The sequence below is a fragment of the Salmo salar genome, chromosome 04 (genome assembly GCF_965601325.2).
Source record: "Salmo salar chromosome 04, fSalSal1, whole genome shotgun sequence".
Lineage (NCBI taxonomy): Eukaryota > Metazoa > Chordata > Actinopteri > Salmoniformes > Salmonidae > Salmo > Salmo salar.
This window is the reverse complement of record NC_138294.1, coordinates 85905339-85930958: the sequence shown is the minus strand read 5'-3', so window position 1 is coordinate 85930958 and position 25620 is coordinate 85905339. Positions and strand designations below refer to the sequence as shown.

The following is a 25620-nucleotide window of genomic DNA, read 5'->3' as shown; positions in this document are numbered from 1 at the left end:
TGCGCGTGTGTGTGTGGGTGTGTGTGTGTGCGTGTGTGTGTGTGTGTGTGTGTGTGTGTGTGTGTGTGTGTGTGTCTGTGTGTGTGCGCGTGTGCGTGTGTGTGTGGGTGTGTGTGTGTGTGTGTGTGTGTGTGTGTGTGTGTGTGTGTGTGTGTGTGTGTGTCTGTGTGTGTGTGTGTGTGTGTGTGTGTGTGTGTCCTGTTATTTTTAGGCTAAGGTTAAACTGTTTGTTGCTGTGTGCATGGAGTGAGCCTTGACAGCTAAGTGTGAAGGAAACCCATTGAGTTGGGCTGGGCTCTTCCAATTTCTCTCATTTAAGACCGTGTGCTGTGAGAGGAAAAACGCTACCTCTCACCTCTAATGGGCACAGGGGAGAATTGGGAGTCAAAGCATGTTTTAGCAGGGCCACACAATCTCAGGAGGGAGCCCGCAATGTATTAGGTGTCACTTTGTGTGTGTGTGTGTGTGTGTGTTTGTGTGTGTGTGTGTGTGTAGTCTAACTTTGCCTTTGTTATTGGGAGACATGTAACATTACTGTACAGTCTGCAATGCATACCTGCAGTTTTGAATAGTAGCAGCTAAACAAAGGCATGCCTCCATTTCTTTTTTTTAGCTCTGTAAGGCTGTAGAGTGTTGCGTAGTGTAGCTTAGTGCAGTGCAGTGCAGTGCTGTGTAGTGCAGCGGGGTTCAGGGTTTGGAGCCTCTAGGATGCATGTTCATCCATTTTTATCCCCAATTTCCATGTTTGTTTCCTGTCAGGGAAACAACAAAGGGCAGAGCACTGCCTCCATATCTTATCTCTCTCTATTTCTCCCTCTCTTTCTCTCTCTCTCTTTCTCCCTCTCTTTCTCTCTCTTTCTCCCTCTATTTCTCTCTCTCTTTCTCCCTCTATTTCTCTCTCTCTCTCAGAACCTACTATTGTTCTGTTTTCACCCTAACTCTCCGGTGCCGGTGTTTTTCTGTGGCACAGCCGGGTTTCTGCGCCACGGCACCCTTTGTGAGCTCTGGCAGTCGAGACCTGCTGCGGGTAATGAGGACGGATGCCTGTGCGTGGGAAGCGCTGGCGCTTTGTAGTGTCATTGTACAATAGCAAGGCTCCTGGAAGCAGTCAAGGTGTTGCCGCACAGTCAACAGGGCTGGCCAGAAACACAGGTTCAGGAGAGAGACAGTTTGTTTTTGAATTAGAACTAATTAGAATTACCACTTCTGCTTAACTGTGGGTTGATGCTCTATGCTCAGTGTTACGATAAATATTAAGGGAAAGGAATCTATAAAAGAGTAGCTGATTTATTGACATTTCCTCACCTCATAACGCAGAGCTGCTGAAACCTATGGAAGAAAAGCGGGTACTGTGCTTATAGAGTAAGTGGGGCGGCAGGTAGCCTAGTGGTTAGAGTGTAGGGGGGGTAGGTAGCCTAGTGGTTAGAGTGTAGGGGGGGTAGGTAGCCTAGTGGTTAGAGTGTAGGGGGGGTAGGTAGCCTAGTGGTTAGAGTGTAGGGGTGGTAGGTAGTCTAGTGGTTAGAGTGTAGGGGGGGTAGGTAGCCTAGTGGTTAGAGTGTAGGGGGGCAGGTAGCCTAGTGGTTAGAGTGTAGGGGGGGCAGGTAGTCTAGTGGTTAGAGTGTAGGGGTGGTAGGTAGCCTAGTGGTTAGAGTGTAGGGGGGCAGGTAGCCTAGTGGTTAGAGTGTAGGGGCGGCAGGTAGCCTAGTGGTTAGAGTGTGGGGGGGGGGGGGCAGGTAGCCTAGTGGTTAGAGTGTAGGGGGGGGCAGGTAGCCTAGTGGTTAGAGTGTATGGGGGCAGGTAGCCTAGTGGTTAGAGTGTAGGGGTGGTAGGTAGCCTAGTGGTTAGAGTGTAGGGGTGGTAGGTAGCCTAGTGGTTAGAGTGTAGGGGGGGTAGGTAGCCTAGTGGTTAGAGTGTAGGGGCGGCAGGTAGCCTAGTGGTTAGAGTGTAGGGGGGCAGGTAGCCTAGTGGTTAGAGTGTAGGGGGGGTAGGTAGTCTAGTAGTTAGAGTGTAGGGGTGGTAGGTAGCCTAGTGGTTAGAGTGTAGGGGGGCAGGTAGTCTAGTGGTTAGAGTGTAGGGGGGGTAGGTAGCCTAGTGGTTAGAGTGTAGGGGCGGCAGGTAGCCTAGTGGTTAGAGTGTAGGGGGGCAGGTAGCCTAGTGGTTAGAGTGTAGGGGGGGGGTAGGTAGTCTAGTAGTTAGAGTGTAGGGGTGGTAGGTAGTCTAGTGGTTAGAGTGTAGGGGGGCAGGTAGTCTAGTGGTTAGAGTGTAGGGGGGCAGGTAGTCTAGTGGTTAGAGTGTAGGGGTGGTAGTTAGCCTAGTGGTTAGAGTGTAGGGGTGGTAGGTAGCCTAGTGGTTAGAGTGTTGGGGGGGCAGGTAGACTAGTGGTTAGAGCGTTGGGCCAGTAATTGAAAGGTTGCTGGATTGAATCCCCGAGCTGACAAGGTAAAAATCTGTTGTTCTGACCCTGAACAAGGCAGTTAACCCACTGTCCACCGGTAGGATGTCATTGTAAATAAGAATTTGTTCTTAACTGACTTGCCTAGTTAAAAAGGACATTGGACATTGGCCGATTTTATAATCAAATTTTCTCCCTTCAGACAAACACATGAGCGTGCACACACAAACACACACACACACACACAAACACACACACACAAACACACACACATACACACACATAGACAGTGACTGAATAACAGATCTTCATAATTCGGCACAGCCGGTATTTCCCAGTCCCATAGGCTATTATGTTTCCAGAACTAGGCTTGAATCTTCTTTTATACATCAAGAACTACAATTGTATCCAATGGACTGATTAACCTTAGAATACTATGTTTCTGGACTACATAGACAACTGGTTTCACAGATGCATATTAAACTACTTATCGACTACATTTTTGTAATATTCAGGAATATATTGTAGCCTACTATAATAAATATTAATATACATGAAAATTCACACGCAGACGGGTTGTTATATGAACTTTAAAGTAATCAGGGAGATGTGAAGACACCCACAGACTCTCAACATGAAAAACATGTCTGTCTGGGCAACTGCAGTAGTCTATGCCAACTACAGAGTTTACCCATGTCAGCTGTAGAATACTAGAGAGAGAGAGACAGCTGTAGGAGTGGAGATGGATGGTGCATGGCATGATGTTCTTAACAGGATTTGCCTGACCCCATAGCGAGAGCATAAAGGCATTCAATGTATCCCTGAGAGACTTGTCGCAAAAGCAACGGAGAGAGGGAGATAAGAGTTTACCTAGTAAAGAGGGAGATAGGAGTTATCTAGTAGAGCATGCGGGAGGCTGAGACAAATCCACTCCCTATAATGACACCATGAGCTCACCTTTACGCGCCAGCCCGCCCCTCTGCAACATTTGTACTGTACACCATTGCCTGCCTCTTTGTCTCTTGTCAGTTTGGCTGCGTGTAATTCACGGTCATGTTAGTGCTCTTAATAGCTCTGAGGATTTAGGTTGGATGTCTATACTTTGATGTCTATAGGTTGGATGTCTGTAGTCTATTCGTTGCTCAGACAAAGCTACCCGCTACCGCCTCCGCCGCTGACTACCCCAGTTTCGCGCCTTTCGCTGTGTTGTCTTGGTGCGCGCGTCTGTCGCGGACACAGAACAACGCGACTGCTTTTTAACGGACGATGCTGGAAGAAATGTCCAGCTCTCTTGGATAAGTAGAGCACAAACCAAGTTTGCAGCATGGTGAAAAGCAAAGGTAAGCTGAATAAATCGAGTGATATTGTGTGTCTCATTCAACGACGTCTTTGATGCTGTTGAAATCATATTCGGGTGGTTCTCGCTCCCCCCCCCCCCCCCCCCCTTGGATATGGTTTTAAAGTTGGCTGACATACCGGGGGTTCGTCTGTTGTGAGATATCCTATTTCAGTCCGTTGATAGTGTTTTGGAACTGAATTTTGACTGTCATTATAATGACAGCCTCTTTGGAATCAATGCATTTCAACATCTGCTTTTTAGGATGTAGCTTTTGTATCAGATATGTAGGCAATCTGTTCTGTAGTAGCCTAGGGCTTCATCTGACAACACCTGGCCGTTAATAGAAAGGCAAGAATATCATACATAACAAATTATTTATATATTTTTTTTAAAAGTGTGGTGGCAGGGGTATTTTACATCACATAAACAATGTATCCACCTTATCATTATTCAAATATTTTGTGTTACCTATGTACAATTTATAAACTGCATCTTGATGTGTTGCATCATACACTCTAAGGGCATTTAATTAGGTTGCATTTGGATTTAATTAAGTTGATCTGCAGATTGTGGCTGATGAAACTTGTTTTCAGAAAGGTTTTAAACATTTAATGGAGTTCAGGGAAACTCCCAGAACAACTGATTGCAATCAAAGTAAGAGGGAGTGGTTGTCATTTTAAAATGCTAAATTATTCTACCCTCTTCCACAAATAATCATAATGTTTTAGATAAAAACCCACCTTTTAATGTCGGACTGTTCTTAAGTAATTCTCAGTCTCAGGAAAAATGGATGTAACCATTTTCATGTACCTCTGAGAATGTGATTTACTAATCATCAACATGTACTGCACTATCTTCTACATATATTCTTGGACATGCCCTGTGATGTGTTTTGAATATAAAAATATATGTTTTTTTATGTCTTGGATTTAGGCAGAGACTTTTTTACATAGAATTTCCGCAGCGGTTGTTTGGCCTGTACATAAATGCATTCTGGGAGCCTGATATTTTAAAACAAGACTCATTCTCATTAGCATCTTCTCTCTTTCCAAGGTTCTAGCACTCTCTCTCTATTTTTATCTTGACTAGCTGTGAACTAGTACTGTTTTCAACACTGGCTGTGTTGAAATATTCCTATTTAGCACAGTGACGTGTATTCACGGATGCCAAGGAGAGCCAGGCTTCCCCAAAAAATAAAGTCCAAGAAAAATAATAATAAAAATCCATGCAAAATATTGTAACTTTAGGTCATCTCTCTGTGTTTCATAAATGTCCTTCAATTCACAAGAGACTGAATGTATCTCACGGGAGAAAGCATCCGAGCAAACGAAACAACACCGCTCTGTCTCTGTATGTGTAGCCCATCTATCTGATGCTATTGTCTCCCATAGAATTGATGCAAGCAAAGCCAGTGAGCATTTGGCCTCACTTGATAACAAAATAAAATAGTAGCCAATCGGTGAGTTCAGCTGTGAATGGTCCAAATCCAAATCCAGTTTAACACCAATCACATCACATCTGAAGCCAAACATCATTGACAGAAGAAAATTGAATTGTTGCATCCCGTTGTGTCATTGACCTCTGGTGGCTGGCTAGCTAAAATTGTCCCTTTCCCAAATTAGCCATGGATGGAGATAGGGATTTGGACTTTTACTTAATTCTCTATACTGGCCAATGATTATTACGGCGATTCTGATCCAACCATAAATGCATACATTGTGCTTCTAGCCTGAGAGGATAGAAGTTCAACATGTAGCTAGACTTAGAAGGCTAATATTAATTAGCTGGCCTGGCGCATCATTCCCCATGAAAGGAAGTTAGACTACTAGCAAGCATTTTAGCCAGGTAGCCTAGGACAACAAAAACTAAAAGTGTGTATGTTATGACAGAGTCATAGACCGTTTAGGCAACATGAAAGAGAGGATGATTGCATTGGCTTTTCTCTACAAGTAGGGGGAGTCAACATGTTTTTTCTACTTGCACGAACACACGCACGCACACACACACACACACGCACACGCACACACACACACACACACCACACGCACACACACACACACACACACACACACACACACACACACACACACACACACACACACACACACACACACACACACACACACACATCAGTACCATGGACAGCCACATCATATTTAGCTTATGTTGATTGGACTACATCGTTTTTGGTATCTTTTTGTTGTCACTGTATTAGACTAAGCAGAGGCGATTAGATGAAGAAATGTTGAAGTGTAAATGGTGCTGGAATAGTGGAGGCAGCTCCTGTTTTCTTTGTGATTTGCGGTAACTCTCCGTGGTTCTAAATCAATAGTTGTTTAGTAGTCCAAAAATGAGGGAAACATTAACTTATTTGACCATGCTGAAGGTCATGTAACAGTTTTTTTTTTTACATACAATAGGTTTTGTGGACAAATGTTGCTCTCCATTTTTGTGGTGAATCAAAAGTGTGGTTGAATTTATTCTGCCACTGTGTCTTCTAATTGTCTCAGCCTTTAGGCCTATATATATAAATGAGCAGGTTATAGAGCAAACAACGCAATTATCACAACACATCGGTTGTAATATGTCTTTTATTTCCTGTCTTGGCTTCCCAGTGATTTTACCCACGCACCATTACTGATTTAGCCTTCTCCTTCTCTGCCTCTTTTCAGGTCAACTCAGAGTCCATGTCTCAGAGGCTGATACTGTCATTAATAATTGACATGGTGGACGGTCCAATTCATAGTGCATTACTCTAATATATTCTGGTATGTGCCCTCACCACACGGAGGCATCACTTCTCAAAGCCTCTGCCAAGTTTGACGCATGCCAAGTCCTGGCTGAGAGAGAGAGCTGCTGGGAGAGTTAAGGTTATTAAATAAGGCGTGTTTATTGTTGGATATTTAAGGCACTATGTGGGAGCCAAACTATAAATCTTTCTGAGATGTTAACATGGTTAATGTGGTGATCGGCACAGGATTATAATACTGTATATTCTTAGAATCAGACTATATGTGGTGCTTTTTACCCCGATTTTGTGATAACCAATTCGTAGTTACAGTCTTGTCCCATCGCTGCACCTCATGTACGGACTCGGGAGACGTGAAGGTCGAGAGCCATGTGTCCTCCGAAACATGACCCCACCAAGCCGCACTGCTTCTCGACAAACTCTTTGCTTAACCCGGAAACCAGCCACACCATTGTGTCGTCGGAAACACCGTACACCTGGCGACCGTAGTCAGCATGTATGCGCCCGGCCGCTAGACCGCGATGGGACAAGGTCATCCCGGGCGGCCAAACCCTCCCCTAACCCGGACGACGCTGGGCCAATTGTGCGCCGCCTCATGGATCTCCTGGTCGAGGGATTGAACCCGGAGCTGTTGTGACGCCTCTAGAATCAGTCCACTGCGGCACTCGGGAGGCCTGGTGCATAGGCTTTTGAACCAATTCTTAAATACATTCAGTGTTATCAGTGTATGGATTAGCAGAAAGAGGAATAGTTAGTGCTGGGTTTATGACAAATGTATTAACAGTGTAGGAAAAAAACTGTAATTAAGGTTCTCAATTAACGACTAAGCAATCCCATTTTCATCGTCTTGAAAGGAAAACATGATCCATAAAGGGATGAATGTTAATGAATTCCCTCGGTTGGAGAGGCTCGATATATACCAGCTATCATGAATACTGGAGTGTGTATATCACTGACTCTATCCTTCAACTGTCAAAGGAAGGAGCACACTTCTGTTTTTCAAGGCAGTGTTTTTCCTGTGTTAAGTCAAGTGCAATGTGTGCGTGTGTATGTCTGATTGGGCAGGACGTACAGTATAGCCCTGTATATATATGTATCAAATGTGTTCCTCACTGTGTGTGTATGTATAAGAGGGACATAAAGAGACAATGCCTAACACATTTATGTTTGTTTGTGATTTGCGTCACTGCAGCCGGGTATTGGCACAGCCTCTGTAGGGGGAGCTGTGCAGAACAACATCGGCCAGGCTGCTCCTCAGGGTCAGATGATGCAAAGACGAGCACCATTTGCCTCAGTGTGCTGATCCTAGAGCCTGGAGTAGTGGGGGCTGATCCTAGAGCCTGGAGTAGTGGGGGCTGATCCTAGAGCCTGGAGTAGTGAGCGCTGATCCTAGAGCCTGGAGTAGTGGGGGCTGATCCTAGAGCCTGGAGTAGTGGGGGCTGATCCTAGAGCCTGGAGTAGTGGGGGCTGATCCTAGAGGCTGGAGTAGTGGGGGCTGATTCTAGAGCCTGGAGTAGTGGGGGCTGATCCTAGAGCCTGGAGTAGTGGGGGCTGATTCTAGAGCCTGGAGTAGTGGGGGCTGATTCTAGAGCCTGGAGTAGTGAGGGCTGATTCTAGAGCCTGGAGTAGTGGGGGCTGATCCTAGAGCCTGGAGTAGTGGGGGCTGATTCTAGAGCCTGGAGTAGTGGGGGCTGATTCTAGAGCCTGGAGTAGTGAGGGCTGATTCTAGAGCCTGGAGTAGTGGGGGCTGATTCTAGAGCCTGGAGTAGTGGGGGCTGATTCTAGAGCCTGGAGTAGTGGGGGCTGATCCTAGAGCCTGGAGTAGTGGGGGCTGATCCAAGAGCCTGGAGTAGTGGGGGCTGATCCTAGAGTCTGGAGTAGTGGGGGCTGATCCTAGAGCCTGGAGTCGTGGGGGCTGATCCTAGAACCTGGAGTAGTGGGGGCTGATCCTAGAGCCTGGAGTAGTGGGGGCTGATTCTAGAGCCTGGAGTAGTGAGCGCTGATTCTAGAGCCTGGAGTAGTGAGGGCTGATTCTAGAGCCTGGAGTAGTGGGGGCTGATCCTAGAGCCTGGAGTAGTGGGGGCTGATCCTAGAGCCTGGAGTAGTGAGGGCTGATTCTAGAGCCTGGAGTAGTGGGGGCTGATTCTAGAGCCTGGAGTAGTGGGGGCTGATCCTAGAGTAGTGGGGGCTGATCCTAGAGCCTGAAGTAGTGGGGGCTGATCCTAGAGCCTGGAGTAGTGGGAGCTGATCCTAGAGCCTGGAGTAGTGGGGGCTGATCCTAGAGTAATGGGGGCTGATCCTAGAGTAGTGGGGGCTGATCCTAGAGCCTGGAGTAGTGAGGGCTGATTCTAGAGCCTGAAGTAGTGGGAGCTGATCCTAGAGCCTGGAGTAGTGGGGGCTGATCCTAGAGCAGTGGGGGCTGATCCTAGAGCCTGAAGTAGTGGGGGCTGATCCTAGAACCTGGAGTAGTGGGGGCTGATCCTAGAGCCTGGAGCATTGGGGGCTGATCCTAGAGCCTGGAGTAGTGGGGGCTGATCCTAGAGCCTGGAGTAGTGGGGGCTGGTCCTAGAGCCTGGAGTAGTGGGGGCTGATTCTAGAGCCTGGAGTAGTGGGGGCTGATCCTAGAGTAGTGGGGGCTGATCCTAGAGCCTGAAGTAGTGGGGGCTGATCCTAGAGCCTAGAGTAGTGGGAGCTGATCCTAGAGCCTGGAGTAGTGGGGGCTGATCCTAGAACCTGGAGTAGTGGGAGCTGATCCTAGAGCCTGGAGTAGTGGGGGCTGATCCTAGAGTAGTGGGGGCTGATCCTAGAGCCTGGAGTAGTGAGGGCTGATTCTAGAGCCTGGAGTAGTGGGAGCTGATCCTAGAGCCTGGAGTAGTGGGGGCTGATCCTAGAGTAGTGGGGGCTGATCCTAGAGCCTGGAGTAGTGGGGGCTGATCCTAGAACCTGGAGTAGTGGGAGCTGATCCTAGAGCCTGGAGTAGTGGGGGCTGATCCTAGAGTAGTGGGGGCTGATCCTAGAGCCTGGAGTAGTGAGGGCTGATTCTAGAGCCTGGAGTAGTGGGAGCTGATCCTAGAGCCTGGAGTAGTGGGGGCTGATCCTAGAGTAGTGGGGGCTGATCCTAGAGCCTGAAGTAGTGGGGGCTGATCCTAGAACCTGGAGTAGTGGGGGCTGATCCTAGAGCCTGGAGTAGTGGGGGCTGATCCTAGAGTCTGGAGTAGTGGGGGCTGATCCTAGAGCCTAGAGTATTGGGGGCTGATCCTAGAGTAGTGGGGGCTGATCCTAGAGCCTGGAGTAGTGAGGGCTGATTCTAGAGCCTGGAGTAGTGGGAGCTGATCCTAGAGCCTGGAGTAGTGGGGGCTGATCCTAGAGTAGTGGGGGCTGATCCTAGAGCCTGAAGTAGTGGGGGCTGATCCTAGAACCTGGAGTAGTGGGGGCTGATCCTAGAGCCTGGAGTAGTGGGGGCTGATCCTAGAGTCTGGAGTAGTGGGGGCTGATCCTAGAGCCTGGAGTAGTGGGGGCTGATCCTAGAACCTGGAGTAGTGGGGGCTGATCCTAGAGCCTGGAGTAGTGGGGGCTGATCCTAGAGCCTGGAGTAGTGGGGGCTGATCCTAGAGCCTGGAGTAGTGGGGGCTGATCAAGAGCCTGGAGTAGTGGGGGCTGATCCTAGAACCTGGAGTAGTGGGGGCTGATCCTAGAGCCTGGAGTAGTGAGGGCTGATTCTAGAGCCTGGAGTAGTGGGGGCTGATCCTAGAGCCTGGAGTAGTGGGGGCTGTTCCTAGAGCCTGGAGTAGTGGGGGCTGATCCTAGAGCCTGGAGTAACGGGGGCTGATCCTAGAGCCTGGAGTAGTGAGGGCTGATTCTAGAGTCTGGAGTAGCGGGGGCTGATTCTAGAGCCTGGAGTAACGGGGGCTGATTCTAGAGCCTAGAGTAGTGGGTGCTGATCCTAGAGCCTGGAATAGTGGGGGCTGTTCCTAGAGCCTGGAGTAGTGGGGGCTGATCCTAGAGCCTGTAGTAGTGGGGGCTGATTCTAGAGCCTGGAGTAGTGAGGGCTGATTCTAGAGCCTGGAGTAGTGGGTGCTGATCCAAGAGTAGTGTGGGCTGATCCTAGAGTGGTGGGGGCTGATCCCAGAGTAGTGGGGGCTGATCCCAGAGTAGTGGGGGCTGATCCCAGAGTAGTTGGGGCTGATCCTAGAGCCTGGAGTAGTGAGGGCTGATCCTAGAGCCTGGAGTAGTGGGGGCTGATCCTAGAGCCTTGATCCCAGAGCCTGGAGTAGTGGGGGCTGATCCTAGAACCTGGAGTAGTGGGGGCTAATCCCAGAGCCTTGATCCCAGAGCCTGGAGTAGTGGGGGCTGATCCTAGAACCTGGAGTAGTGGGGGCTAATCCCAGAGCCTTGATCCCAGAGCCTGGAGTAGTGGGGGCTGATCCTAGAACATGGAGTAGTGAGGGTTGATCCTAGAGCCTGGAGTAGTGGGGGCTGATTCTAGAGCCTGGAGTAGTGAGGGCGGATTCTAGAGCCTGGAGTAGTGAGGGCTGATTCTAGAGCCTGGAGTCGTGGGGGCTGATCCTAGAGCCTGGAGTATTGGGAGCTGATCCTAGAGTCTTGATCCCAGAGCCTGGAGTAGTGGGGGCTGATCCTAGAACCTGGAGTAGTGGGGGCTAATCCCAGAGCCTTGATCCCAGATCCTGGAGTAGTGGGGGCTGATCCTAGAACCTGGAGTAGTGGGGGCTGATCCTAGAGCCTGGAGTAGTGGGGGCTGATCCTAGAGCCTGGAGTAGTGGGGGCTGATCCCAGAGTTGTGTGGGCTGATCCCAGAGTAGTTGGGGCTGATCCTAGAGCCTGGAGTAGTGAGGGCTGATCCTAGAGCCTGGAGTAGTGGGTGCTGATCCTAGAGCCTTGATCCCAGAGCCTGGAGTAGTGGGGGCTCATCCTAGAACCTGGAGTAGTGGGGGCTAATCCCAGAGCCTTTATCCCAGAGCCTGGAATAGTGGGGGCTGATCCTAGAAACTGGAGTAGTGGGGGCTGATCCTAGAGCCTGGAGTAGTGGGGGCTGATCCTAGAGCTTGGAGTAGTGAGGGCTGATTCTAGAGCCTGGAGTAGTGAGGGCTGATTCTAGAGCCTGGAGTAACGGGGGCTGATTCTAGAGCCTGGAGTAGTGGGTGCTGATCCTAGAGCCTGGAGTAGTGGGGGCTGATCCTAGAGCCTGGAGTAGTGGGGGCTGATCCTAGAGTAGTGAGGGCTGATTCTAGAGCCTGGAGTAGTGGGGGCTGATCCTAGAGCCTGGAGTAGTGAGGGCTGATTCTAGTGCCTGGAGTAGTGGGGGCTTATCCTAGAACCTGGAGTAGTGGGGGCTGATCCTAGAACCTGGAGTAGCGGGGGCTGGTTCTAGAGCCTGGAGTAGCGGGGGCTGATTCTAGAGTAGTGGGGGCTGATCCTAGAGCTTGGAGCAGTGAGGGCTTATTCTGGAGCCTGGAGTAGCGGGGGCTGGTTCTAGAGCCTGGAGTAGCGGGGGCTGATTCTAGAGTAGTGGGGGCTGATCCTAGAGCTTGGAGTAGTGAGGGCTGATTCTAGAGCCTGGAGTAGTGGGGGCTGGTTCTAGAGCCTGGAGTAGTGGGGGCTGATTCTAGAGTAGTGGGGGCTAATCCCAGAGCCTTGATTCCAGAGCCTGGAGTAGTGGGGGCTGATCCTAGAGCCTGGGGTAGGGGCGGCTGATCCTAGAACCTGGTGTAGTGGGGGCTGATCTCAGAGCCTGGAGTAGTGTGTGCTGATCCTAGAGCACACAGCCCTGGCCCTGTCACCTTGCAGACTGGTCCTGTCACAATGTAGCCTGGCCCTGTCACTATGCAGACTGGTCCTGTCACCATTTAGACTGGTCCTGTCACCATTTAGACTGGCCCTGTCACAATGCAGACTGGGCCTGTCACCATGCAGACTGGCCCTGTCACTATGCAGACTGGCCTTGCCACCATGCAGCCTGGCCCTGTCACCATGCAGACTGGCCCTGTCACCATGCAGACTGACCCTGTCCCCATGCAGACTGGCCCTGTCACCATGCAGACTGGCCCTGTCACCATGCAGACTGGCGCTGTCACTATGCGTCCTGCTGTCTGTCCCCAGAGCCAGACTCTGGGCCCCTGGACACTGATGCTACCAGTTATCAGAAGGCTGATATGTGACTGGCATTTGCCAGAGGGCTGTGTGCGTGTCTGCTTGTGTGTGTGCGCGTGTGTGTATAGGTGCACGTGCGTGCACACCTACATGCCTGTTAAAAGGCATTTTAGTGGTCACCTGGCCGTAGCCCTGGGCATGTCATTAATTGAAGTCAGATTTCATGTTTACAGTGCAGTATGTTAACTTGAGTAAATTAATAAAGGGAAAGGGGGGATACCTGGTCAGTTGTCCAACTGAATGAAAGGGGGGATACCTGGTCAGTTGTACAACTGAATGAAAGGGGGATACCCAGTCTGCTCTCCAACTGAATGAAAGGGGGGATACCTGGTCAGTTGTACAACTGAATGAAAGGGGGGATACCTGGTCAGTTGTCCAACTGAATGAAAGGGGGGATACCTGGTCAGTTGTCCAACTGAATGAAAGGGGGATACCTGGTCAGTTGTACAACTGAATGAAAGGGGGGATACCTGGTCAGTTGTACAACTGAATGAAAGGGGGGATACCTGGTCAGTTGTCCAACTGAATGAAAGGGGGGATACCTGGTCAGTTGTCCAACTGAATGAAAGGGAGGATACCTGGTCAGTTGTCCAACTGAATGAAAGGGGGGATACCTGGTCAGTTGTACAACTGAATGAAAGGGGGGATACCTGGTCAGCTGTACAACTGAATGAAAGGGGGGATACCTAGTCTGCTGTCCAACTGAATGAAAGAGGTTATACCTGGTCAGTTGTACAACTGAATGAAAGGGGGGATACCTGGTCAGTTGTCCAACTGAATGAAAGGGGGGATACCTGGTCAGCTGTACAACTGAATGAAAGGGGGGATACCTAGTCTGCTGTCCAACTGAATGAAAGAGGTTATACCTGGTCAGTTGTACAACTGAATGCATTCGTCTTCCGCATTTAACCCAACCCCTCTGAATCCCGGGGAAACAGTAAAGATGGCATCTTTGTGATAGAAGTGTATCCTCATTACTGTTGAGACCTGCTTCAAATACAACTCTGAGCAATGTGGTGTGTCTGTGACCAAATCCCCTCTCCCCACTTCAAAGGCTTCAGTTCATTTGAGTATTTCCCTTATTTTGGGATTAAGAGTGCTTTCAGATTGGTGGCAAAGGAAAAACACTTTTTTTCAAGTGAATGGCCTCTAACATCTTAGAGGGAGTGATAGACAGTGGCAGGGAGATGGAGAAGCATTGATGCGTGTAGATTTGCAGGTTCCCAATTTTTTTTCTTTTTTTTAAAAGCAGTGATTTGATGCAGAACGTGTTGTCAGGGGGGAGAGGCTGCTCTCATTGGTTTGGAAGGGAATGTCATTTTTCACTGCTTTGATCCTCTGTGAGGGGAGGCTGGGGGGGGGATAAGCGTATGGGGAGGGGGAGGGGGGGGGGGGGGGGGGCTTGAGGATGAGTTGGGGTATAGAAAAGTAGGGCAGTTTTGTTTCTTTTGCGACACCGGATAAAAATAGTGCCTGTATGGAAACATCCTACTTCAAAGGCAAGCCGTATGGCGCGCGATGTAGTAAGTTATTTATATCACACATATATTAAAAGGCAAAAGCTGATGGCAGAAGTGGCTCTTTAAGTGGGACTGTATGATGGAGAGTCGAGTCAGCACATCTTAGCCCGTTTCCCTGCTGTCTGTATAATGAAACATACAACGATAGAGAGATGATAGGGATATTATTACGGCTGGTTTCCGATGTGCTTTGCAGCCGAGCCTACGTCTTGGTCCTTGCCTCCTTGCCTCCCTCCTGCTGTGCCACATTGCCATGTTCTGGGCTAATCTGTCTGTCTGCAGCAAGACACACAGTACATTAGGAGAGATGTGGGTTTGCTGCTGTTGTGGCTGCTGTGGACATTGTGCTGCAGGATTTTATACACTGAACAAAAATATAAACGCAACATGCAACAATTTCAAATATTTTACTGAGTTACAGTTCATAGAAGGAAATCAGTCAATTGAAATAAATAAATTAGGCCCTAATCTATGGATTCCACATGACTGGGCAGTGGCGCAGCCATAGGTGGGCCTGGGAGGGCATAGGCCCACCCAGTTGGGAGCCAGGTCCACCCACTGGGAAGCCATGCCAGGCCAATCAGAATATTTTTTTCCCTCCCACAGCGCAGGTGAAGAAGCCGGCTGTGGAGGTCCTGGGCTGGCGTGTTTACATATGGTCTGCAGTTTTGAGGCCAAATTCTCTGAAACGACTTTGGAGGCAGCTTATGGTCGAGAAATGAACATCCATTTTCTGGCAACAGCTCTGTTAGATATTCTTGCAGTCAGTATGCCAAATGCACGCTCCCTCAAAACTTGAGACATCGATGGCATTGTATTGTGTGACAAAACTACACATTTTAGAGTGGCCTTTTAATGTCCCCAGCACAAGGTGCACCTGTGTAATGATCATGCTGTTTAATCAGTGTCACGCCCTGGCCATAGAGAGGGCTTTGTTCTCTATTTTGGTTAGGCCAGGGTGTGACTAGGGTGGACATTCTATGTCCTTTTTTTCTATGTTTGTGTATTTCTTTGTTTTGGCCGGGTATGGTTCTCGATCAGGGACAGCTGTATATCATTGTCTCTGATTGGGAGCCATACTTAGGCAGCCTGTTTTCCTTTGGGTTTTGTGGGTGGTTACTTTCTGTTTAGTTCATGTTCCTGACAGAACTGTTTAGCTGTCGTTCGTTTTCTTGTTTTGGTCTACTCCTTTCGACGGCCGTTACAATCAGCTTCTTGATATGCCACACCTGTCAGGTGGATGGATTATTTTGACAAAGGAGAAATGCTCACTAACAGGGATGTAAACAAATTTGTGCGCAACATTTTAGAAAAATAAGCTTTTTGTGCTTATGGAACATTTCTGGGCTCTTTTCAGCTCATGAAAAATGGGACCAACACTTTACATATTGCGTTTATATTTTTGTTCAGTATATTTCACTCTCTCCAAAACCATTGGCGTTACTGTTGGGTTGAGGAGGGGTAGCTGGGTTGAGGGATAATGTTTTACTACGTTTGATCGATGAGGAGGTCAACTCGTTGTGACACCGGTGTCATGTCGTGTCATATATCATAGCACACACGTATGACATCATATCACATTGTGGAGGATCATTTAACCCATAGGCTCGTGTGAAATTGAACAACTGTGCCCGAGCCGAAGTTTAAATCAAACAATGCGCAAAAAAGTTGTCTCCATGGGTTACGAGAACATGGTTGGATTTCCATTTCAATTTGTGGACATGGAGACGCCACTGCTGCCTGTTGTGAAGGTACCACATGCTCCTGCTCGTGGTTGTGAGATCAGAGGGAGAGGCCGTCTGAGGAGATGATTGGCCGGTGCGATGTGTCTAATAGTATCCTGGTGTTGCCTGTGGAGGAGAGTTTGGAGGAAACGATAGGATCAAGTGAAAAGTAATTAGAGGTCGTGTTTGTGTAGACACTTACAGAGAAGAGCATGAGACGGAGGCGTGGGAAGTTGAACAGAAAGCTCCTGGTGGGTAGGGGTCATTTATCTTCCACCATTTATCCCTGTAAACGGCCAAGTGATTGTCTCTAAACATATATCTGACCTTGAGTGGGATTTTGTTGGAGATCATTTGGGAAATAAAGCGTGGTTTTATGTGCACGCTGATGCCTGGGCTTGGGGCTACTGGGGCTGTGAATGCGCCGAGGATGCAGCAGGGAGCCATCCCAGTCACGGGGAGTGATGACAAAGAGGCTGTAACAAAATGGAGTCAGTTCTGCCCGGACTGCGCTGAAGGTTGTTACGTGGAAAGGCCTTCGCCCAGGAGAGAGGGGGCACTGAGACTCATATGGATCAACAGAAAGAGGATAATAGACGTTTTTTATCCAAAGCAACTTAGTAATGCTTACATACATTTTAAGTATGGGTTGTGTCGGGAATCGTACCCACCATCCTGGCATAGCAAGCACCATGCTCTACCACCTGAGCTACAGAGGACCACAGAAAGGTTTTATTATGGAGCCGATGGATACTAAACATATCAAGCAATAAAGTACTGTACTACTGTACTACTGTACTACTGTACTACTGGTCCAAGTAGGAGTTAAGAAAAAGCTTAGCACTCATTTACATTTAAGGTGCGTATTATTATTTTTTTAATTGTGCACGTCAAAGCCCTCCGCAATGAAAATACCAACATAATCAGATTTTAATTTATAATGCACATTAGGGAGTGGGATGTGTCTGAATTCCTCTTGGAGTGACATTGGAGCTGGCTTGTCTTCACTTTCTCTCTCTATCTCTTGCTCCCTTTCTCTCTCTCTCTCCCCTTCTTTTGAGATCAGCATTTGGAGCTGTGTTGAACATGACTTAGAGGATAGAGGAGTATCGCTGAAGCCAGAGTATCTCAGGTTTCCTTTGGTCCTCAACTTTTTTCTTGGGGGGAAACTGATATGATAAATCTCTGCAAATGTCACAGCAAGACCTGCTGTGTATAGACAGCCTCAGCATGTGGTGGCGAGGAGGGGGGTGCAGCAGCTCTGTATGTAGGGGGGTGCAACAGCTCTGTATGTAGAGGGGGGGTGCAACAGCTCTGTATGTAGGGGGGTGCAGCAGCTCTGTATGTGGGGGGGTGCAGCAGCTCTGTATGTGGGGGGGTGCAGCAGCTCTGTATGTGGGGGGGTGCAGCAGCTCTGTATGTGGGGGGGTGCAGCAGCTCTGTAAATAGGGGGGGTGCAGCAGCTCTGTATGTGGGGGGTGCAGCAGCTCTGTAAATAGGGGGGGTGCAACAGCTTTGTATGTAGGGGGGGTTGCAGCAGCTCTGTATGTGGGGGGGTGCAGCAGCTCTGTATGTGGGGGGGTTGCAGCAGCTCTGTATGTAGGGGGGTTGCAGCAGCTCTGTATGTGGGGGGGTTGCAGCAGCTCTGTATGTAGGGGGGGTTGCAGCAGCTCTGTATGTAGGGGGGGGTTGCAGCAGCTCTGTATGTAGGGGGGGTTGCAGCAGCTCTGTATGTAGGGGGGTTGCAGCAGCTCTGTATGTAGGGGGGGTTGCAGCAGCTCTGTATGTAGGGGGGGTTGTAGCAGCTCTGTATGTCAGGGGGGTTGCAGCAGCTCTGTATGTAGAGGGGTGCAGCAGCTCTGTATGTGGGGGGGTGCAGCAGCTCTGTATGTGGGGGGGTGCAGCAGCTCTGTATGTGGGGGGGTGCAGCAGCTCTGTATGTGGGGGGGTTGCAGCAGCTCTGTATGTGGGGGGGTTGCAGCAGCTCTGTATGTGGGGGGGTTGCAGCAGCTCTATATGTAGGGGGGTTTGCAGCTCTGTATGTAGGGGGGATTGCAGCAGCTCTGTATGTAGAGGGGGGGAGGTGCAGAAGCTCTGTATGTAGAGGGGGAAGTGTAGCAGCTCTGTATGTGGGGGGGTTGCAGCAGCTCTGTATGTGGGGGGGTTGCAGCAGCTCTGTATGTGGGGGGGTTGCAGCAGCTCTATATGTAGGGGGGTTTGCAGCTCTGTATGTAGGGGGGATTGCAGCAGCTCTGTATGTAGAGGGGGGGAGGTGCAGAAGCTCTGTATGTAGAGGGGGAAGTGTAGCAGCTCTGTATGTAGGGGGGTGCAGCAGCCCTGTATGTAGATGTAGGGGGGGGGGGGTGCAGCAGCCCTGTATGTAGATGTAGGGGGGGGGGGGTGCAGCAGCCCTGTATGTAGATGTAGGGGGGGGGGGGTGCAGCAGCCCTGTGTGTGTGGGTCGGGGGTGTAGCAGCCCTGTATGTAGACGTGGGGGGGGGGTGCAGCCCTGTATGTGGGGGGGGGGGGGTGCAGCAGCTCTGTGTTTGCTTCCCAGCGCATTATGTGATTGACTTGCCTTGTTAAATAAAGGTTAAATAAAATAAATAAATAAATAAATAAAAAGAGGACGCTAACATCAAAGGATAAGGCTTGAAACGGCACAAACAGCTCCAAATGAGCCACAATGAAGCCCAAAATACGAAATGAGGGCTTATGACAGAAACCGATTTCTCCCTCCAATCTTCCATTCAGAAAACCTTCCTATTTTACATTGATGTTCTGATATAGGGACTAGAGGAGGATGAATCCTGGTCATTAGAGAGAGATGTGCCTTTCTCTCTCTCTACGTCCATCCACTCCACTCTCTGGCTCTTCTGGACTGTATGTCCTCTTCCCCTCCACTGCCCCATCCAATGCTCTGCTATTTGCTTAAACGGAGTACTAGCTAGTGATGCAATGGTTTCTTCCATTCTGGGACTTTGAGACATAGCATATATATATATTATTCAGTAAAAGCAGGACACTTTCTATTAGCTTCACATGACCAGATAAGTGACATCAAGTCAAAATCACCCGGCCTTATAAAGAAGTGTTTGCCAATGCAGCCGTGGATGTTGGATGTTTTGCCGACCTGCTCAGAGCAAAGTGAGTTAATTTCATTAGTGAGAGTATTCACTCTTAGCTAGGAGTGCTTTGCCGTGTACTAGACAGTCTCGGTGCCTTGGTGATACCCATTCCATCACACCACAACAGCTTGTTGGGTTGTTATGCGTATCTCTGGTCTCTAATGTTAATAGACACCATGGATGCAGAAGTTGTAACGCCTTGGAGGGAATCAGCCTTTAATTCACTATTGCTGTGTTGGACATACTGTAAGCAGAAGCACAGAATGTACGATATACCGGTATTGATGTATGGACCAGTTTGGGTTTTTACTTTACCTTCTATAACAGTATATGAATGTTTGGTTTGTTAAATGTGATAAGCCGTGGGTAACATCCATGTTTATTGTTTACTCCGCTACTTGAGTCATCTCTCTCTCCATGCCGCTTTCTACAGATTTAGCCCCGCCCCCTGTCACTCAAAGAGCGCATTTGTTGTTCCTCAACCACGAGACGTTTGTGATCATTCAGTCTGCGTGATCAATGCAGCACATACAACAATGTTGATGACAATGATGCTGTTTTCACTTTGCTTCTTAATATAAATCCAATATTGTTCTATAATTACACTATTAGTTTTGTGTTTCTTACATCTCCAAATGGCTAGTTTGTCTTTTCTTAGCAAATTGGGCTTAATCGTGTTAGCTGGCTAGCTAGCTAATAAATGTACTGAGTAAAAGCAAACGTAGCTAGCTAATACAGCCTGATAATACCAGTGATGGTGGAGACCTAAATCAGCATGTTGTTTGTGCAAAAGTATCTTCTAAATGATCTGGTACTGGTACTCCCTGTATATAATGTAGCTCCACATTGATCTGGTACTGCTACTCCCTGTATATACTGTAGCTGCACATTGATCTGGTACTGGTACTCCCTGTTTACTGAGCTCCACATTGATCTGGTACTCCCTGTATATACGGCTCCACATTGATCTCGTACTGGTACTCCCTGTTTATAGCTCCACATTGATCTGGTACTGGTACTCCCTGTATATAGCTCCACATTGATCTGGTACTCCCTGTATATAGCTCCACATTGATCTGGTACTCCCTGTTATAGTAGCTGGCGGCGAGGCATTGATCTGGTGGTACTGGTAGCTCCCTGTGGATGGAGTGAGCTCCACATTGATCTGGTACTGGTAGCTCCGCTGGTATGGAGTAGCTCCACATTGATCTGGTACTCCTGTTGTAGCTCCACATTGATCTGGTACTCCCTGTATTAGCTCCACATTGATCTGGTACTGGTACTCCCTGTTATAGCGCCACATTGATCTGGTACTCCCTGTATGTAGCTCCAATTGATGGCTGGTACTCCCTGTATATAGCTCCACATTGATCTGGTACTGGTACTCCCTGTATGTAGCGACATTGATCTGGTACTGGTATGTAGCTCCATGATTGGATGGCTGGTACTGGGTACTCTGGCCTGTGGATGGATGAGGCTCCACATTGATCTGGTACTGGTACTCCGGCTGTGGATGAGTAGCTCCACATTGATCTGGTACTGGTACTCCCTGTATAGTAGCTGGTCCGAGGCATTGATCTGGTACTGGCGTAGCTGCGGCGGCTGTTTATAGCTCCACATTGATCTGGTACTCCCTGTATGTAGCTCCATATTGATCTGGTACTGGTACTCCCTGTATATAGCTCCACATTGATCTGGTACTGGTACTCCCTGTATGTAGCTCCACATTGATCTGGTACTGGTACTCCCTGTATATAGCTCCACATTGATCTGGTACTGGTACTTCCTGTATATAGCTCCACATTGATCTGGTACTGGTACTCCCTGTATATAGCTCCACATTGATCTGGTACTCCCTGTATATAGCTCCACATTGATCTGGTACTGGTACTCCCTGTATATAGCTCCACATTGATCTGGTACTGGCCCCTGTATATAGCTCCACATTGATCTGGTACTCCCTGTATATAGCTCCACATTGATCTGGTACTGGTACTCCCTGTATATAGCTCCACATTGATCTGGTACTGGTACTCCCTGTATATAGCTCCATATTGATCTGGTACTGGTACTCCCTGTATATAGCTCCACATTGATCTGGTACTCCCTGTATATAGCTCCACATTGATCTGGTACTGGTACTCCCTGTATGTAGCTGTACATTGATCTGGTACTGGTACTCCCTGTATATAGCTCCACATTGATCTGGTACTGGTACTCCCTGTATGTAGCTGCACATTGATCTGGTACTGGTACTCCCTGTATATAGCTCCACATTGATCTGGTACTGGTACTCCCTGTATATAGCTCCACATTGATCTGGTACTGGTACTCCCTGTATATAGCTCCACATTGATCTGGTACTGGTACTCCCTGTATATAGCTGCACATTGATCTGGTACTGGTACTCCCTGTATATAGCTCCACATTGATCTGGTACTGGTACTCCCTGTATATAGCTGCACATTGATCTGGTACTGGTACTCCCTGTATATAGCTCCACATTGATCTGGTACTTCCCTGTATATAGCTCCACATTGATCTGGTACTGGTACTCCCTGTATGTAGCTGTACATTGATCTGGTACTGGTACTCCCTGTATATAGCTCCACATTGATCTGGTATCTGGTACTTCCCTGTATATAGCTCCACATTGATCTGGTACTGGTACTCCCTGTATATAGCTCCACATTGGATCTGGTACTGGTACTCCCTGTATATTGCTCCACATTGATCTGGTACTGGTACTCCCTGTATATAGCTCCACATTGATCTGGTACTCCCTGTATATAGCTCCACATTGATCTGGTACTGGTACTCCCTGTATATAGCTCCACATTGATCTGGTACTGGTACTCCCTGTATATAGCTCCATATTGATCTGGTACTGGTACTCCCTGTATATAGCTGTACATTGATCTGGGTACTCCCTGTATATAGCTCCACATTGATCTGGTACTGGTACTCCCTGTATATAGCTGTACATTGATCTGGTACTCCCTGTATATTGCTCCACATTGATCTGGTACTGGTACTCCCTGTATATAGCTCCACATTGATCTGGATACTGGTACTCCCTGTATATAGCTGCACATTGATCTGGTACTCCCTGTATATAGCTCCACATTGATCTGTACTGGTACTCCCTGTATATAGCTCCACATTGATCTGGGTACTGGTACTCCCTGTATATAGCGCCACATTGATCTGGTACTGGTACTCCCTGTATATAGCTCCACATTGATCTGGTACTCCCTGTATATAGCTCCACATTGATCTGGTACTGGTACTCCCTGTATATAGCGCCACATTGATCTGGTACTGGTACTCCCTGTATGTAGCTCCATATTGATCTGGTACTGGTACTCCCTGTTTATGTAGCTCCACATTGATCTGGTACTGGTACTCCCTGTATGTAGCTCCATATTGATCTGGTACTGGTACTCCCTGTATTATAGCGTCCACTATTGATCTGGTACTCCCTGTATGTAGCTCCATATTGATCTGGTACTGGTACTCCCTATATATAGCTCCACATTGATCTGGTACTGGTAGTCCCTGTATGTAGATCCATATTGATCTGGTACTGGTACTCCCTGTATATACCTCCACATTGATCTGATACTCCCTGTGATATGAGCTCCACATTGATCTGGTACTCCCTGTATATACCTCCACATTGATCTGATACTCCCTGTGTATACTGTAGCTCCACATTGATCTGGTACTCAGTGTATATAGCTCCACATTGATCTGGTACTCCCTGTATATACCGTGCGCACATTGAACTGGTACTCCCTGTATATACTGTAGCTGCACATTGATCTGGTGCTGGTACTTCTTGTATATAGCTTCATTCTTGTGTTTTTTATTCCTCTGGTTACTATTTTATTATTATTTTTTAACTCTGCATTGTTGGGAAAGAGTTGTAAGTAAACCTTTCACCCGTTGTATTTGGCGCATGTGACAAATACGATTTGATTTACCCTTGTCCACTCTCCATTCTCTCTTGCCCCTCCCCTCCATTCTCATCTCCTCCATTCTCCTCTTCTCCATTCTCCTCTCCTGCCTCCTCCTCCATTCTCCTCCCTTCCCCTCTCCTCTCCTGCCCCCTCTTCCATTCTCCTCCCCTCTCCTCTCCTGTCCCCTCTTCCATTCTCCTGCCCTCTCTTCCCCTCTCCTCTCCATTCTCCTAATCTCTTTCAACTCTGTATCACTAATTTACTGTGGCCAATCTTCAACCCTGCTGTATGCTTCTCCATATTCATGAGTCGTTTCATATTTAACTAGATCAAACAGACCTGCTAGCTGCAGCTACAGTTGCTTGCTGTAGTATTCCACAATATATTTGCACCACCAGTAAAGTATAGTTGTGGTGCCTGGTCAATTAGAACTTCACTAGTATGTGTACACCCCTTCAAATTAGTGGATTCAGCTATGTCAGCCACATAAAATCCGTGTACACCGCCATGCAATCTCCATAGACAAACATTGGCAGTAGAATATCCCGTGCTGAAGAGCTCAGTGACTTTCAACGTGGCACCGTCATATGATGACACCTTTCCAACAAGTCATAGGATGCCCCGGTCAACTGTAAGTGCTGTTATTGTGTAGTGGAAACGTCTAGTTGTGATGCCTGGTCAGTTATAACTATGTAGGTAGCATCAGTCAGCGATAGACAATAATACTGGGAGTCAGTTATGATCGATTTTACTTCAATTGAATTACCTTGAAGCAGAGTTTTGGGGTCAACCATTTCACTACAACTCTACTTTATGAAGTACTGAAACTGCAGTCTTACCTAGGGTATTGTGCATAGTGCCTACAGGAAGTATTTACTGTTTTGTTTTGTCACTGGCCTATGCACAATGCCCTATAATATCAAAGTGGAATTATGTTTTTCGAAATGTATATACATTAATAAAGAATGAAAAGCTGTAATGTCTTGAGTCAGTCAATATTCTACCCCTTTGTTATGGCAAGCCTAAATAACTTCAGGAGTAAAAATGTGCTTAACAAGTTACATAATAAGTTGCATGGACAAACTCTGTGTGCAATAATAGTGTTTAACATGATTTTTGAATGACTACCGCATTTCTGTACCCGACACATACAATTACCTGTAAGGTCCCTCAGTCGAGCAATGAATTTCAAACACAGATTCAAGAACAAAGACCAGGGAGGTTTTCCAATGCCTCGCAAAGAAGGGCACCAATTGGTTGAATATTGAATATTTTTTATTTATTTTACCTAGGCAAGTCAGTTAAGAACATGACAGCCTACCCCAGCCAAACCCTAACCCAGACAACACTGGGCCAATTGTGCAACCACTCTCCCAATCACAGCCAGTTGTGTTACAGCCTGGAATCAAACCAGGGTCTGTAGTGACACCTCTAGCACTGAGATGCAGTGCCTTAGACCACTGCGCCACTCGGGAGCCCCATAGGACATATCCCTTTGAGCACGGTGAAGTTATTGATTACACTTTGGATGGTGTATCAATACACCCAGTCACTACAAAGATACAGGCGTTCTTCCTAACTCAGTTGCCGGAGAGGAAAGAAACCGCTCAGGGATTTCATCATGAAGCCAATGGAGATTTTAAAAGACTTTAATGGCTGTGATAGGAGAACTGAGGATGGATCAACAACATTGTAGTTACTCCACAATACTAACCTAATTGACAGAGTGAAAAGAAGGAAGCCTGTACAGAATACAAATATTCCAAAATGCATCCTGTTTACAACAAGGCACTGAAGTAATACTGCAAAAAATGTGGCAAAGCAATTCACTTTTTGTCCTGAATACAAAGTGTTATGTTTGGGGCAAATTCAATACAACGACACTACTGAGTACCGCTCTCCATATTTTCAAGCATAAGTGGTGGCTGCATCATGTTATGGGTATGCTTGTAATCGTTAAGGACTTGAACGTTTTTCAATAAACGGAATGGAGCTAAGCACAGGCAAACCTGGTTAAGTCTGCTTTCCACTAGACACTGGGAGATGAATTCACCTTTCAACACGACAATAACCCAAAACACAAGACCAAATCTAGACAGGAGTTGCTTACCAAGAAAACAGTGAATGTTCCTGAGTGGCCGAGTTACAGTTTTAACTTAAATCTACTTGGAAATCTATGGCAAGACCTGAAAATGGTTGTCTAGCAATGAACCAATTTAACAGAGCTTGAATATTTTTTAAAAGTGTAATGGGCAAATGTTGCACAATCCAGGTGTGGAAAACTCTTTGAGACTTAGGGAGAGGTTGAAATGTACACAATAGTTACCCAGAGGAAAATGGGGGAGGGTCATGCTTTTTCAATTTCAGTCAGGGGGAGGGTTTAGTATTTGTTTTATTTAGTCCAGGCGAGGATCATGTCATTTGTAATCAATTAAATGTCATATTACTCAGGGTTTGAGAATGAGTTGTTCATTATAGTATCTCGTGTGCCCGATGATGCCCCTCCTCCCTGATTCTCTGCTGGGTGCGCCTAGTGTGGTCTATATCAGCCTTTCTCAAACCTGGTTCGTTAGCCTGCTGGTTAAATAAGTTCTACAGAACTTCACAGGGTGGTGGAAGTGTACAGTGATGAGCTTGA

General features: G+C 47.7%; 1 protein-coding gene across 1 annotated transcript in view; it reads left to right on the top strand.

The window, feature by feature from the left end:
* The first annotated feature begins 3174 nt into the window (after positions 1–3174).
* Positions 3175–25620, top strand: part of LOC106603922 (teneurin-2) — a 132637-nt gene continuing 110191 nt past the window's right edge. Inside the window, exon 1 of the mRNA XM_045717387.2 lies at positions 3175–3732. Coding sequence (XP_045573343.2) covers positions 3717–3732 — 16 coding nt within the window. The 5' untranslated portion in view covers positions 3175–3716. The remainder of the gene's footprint in view (positions 3733–25620) is intronic.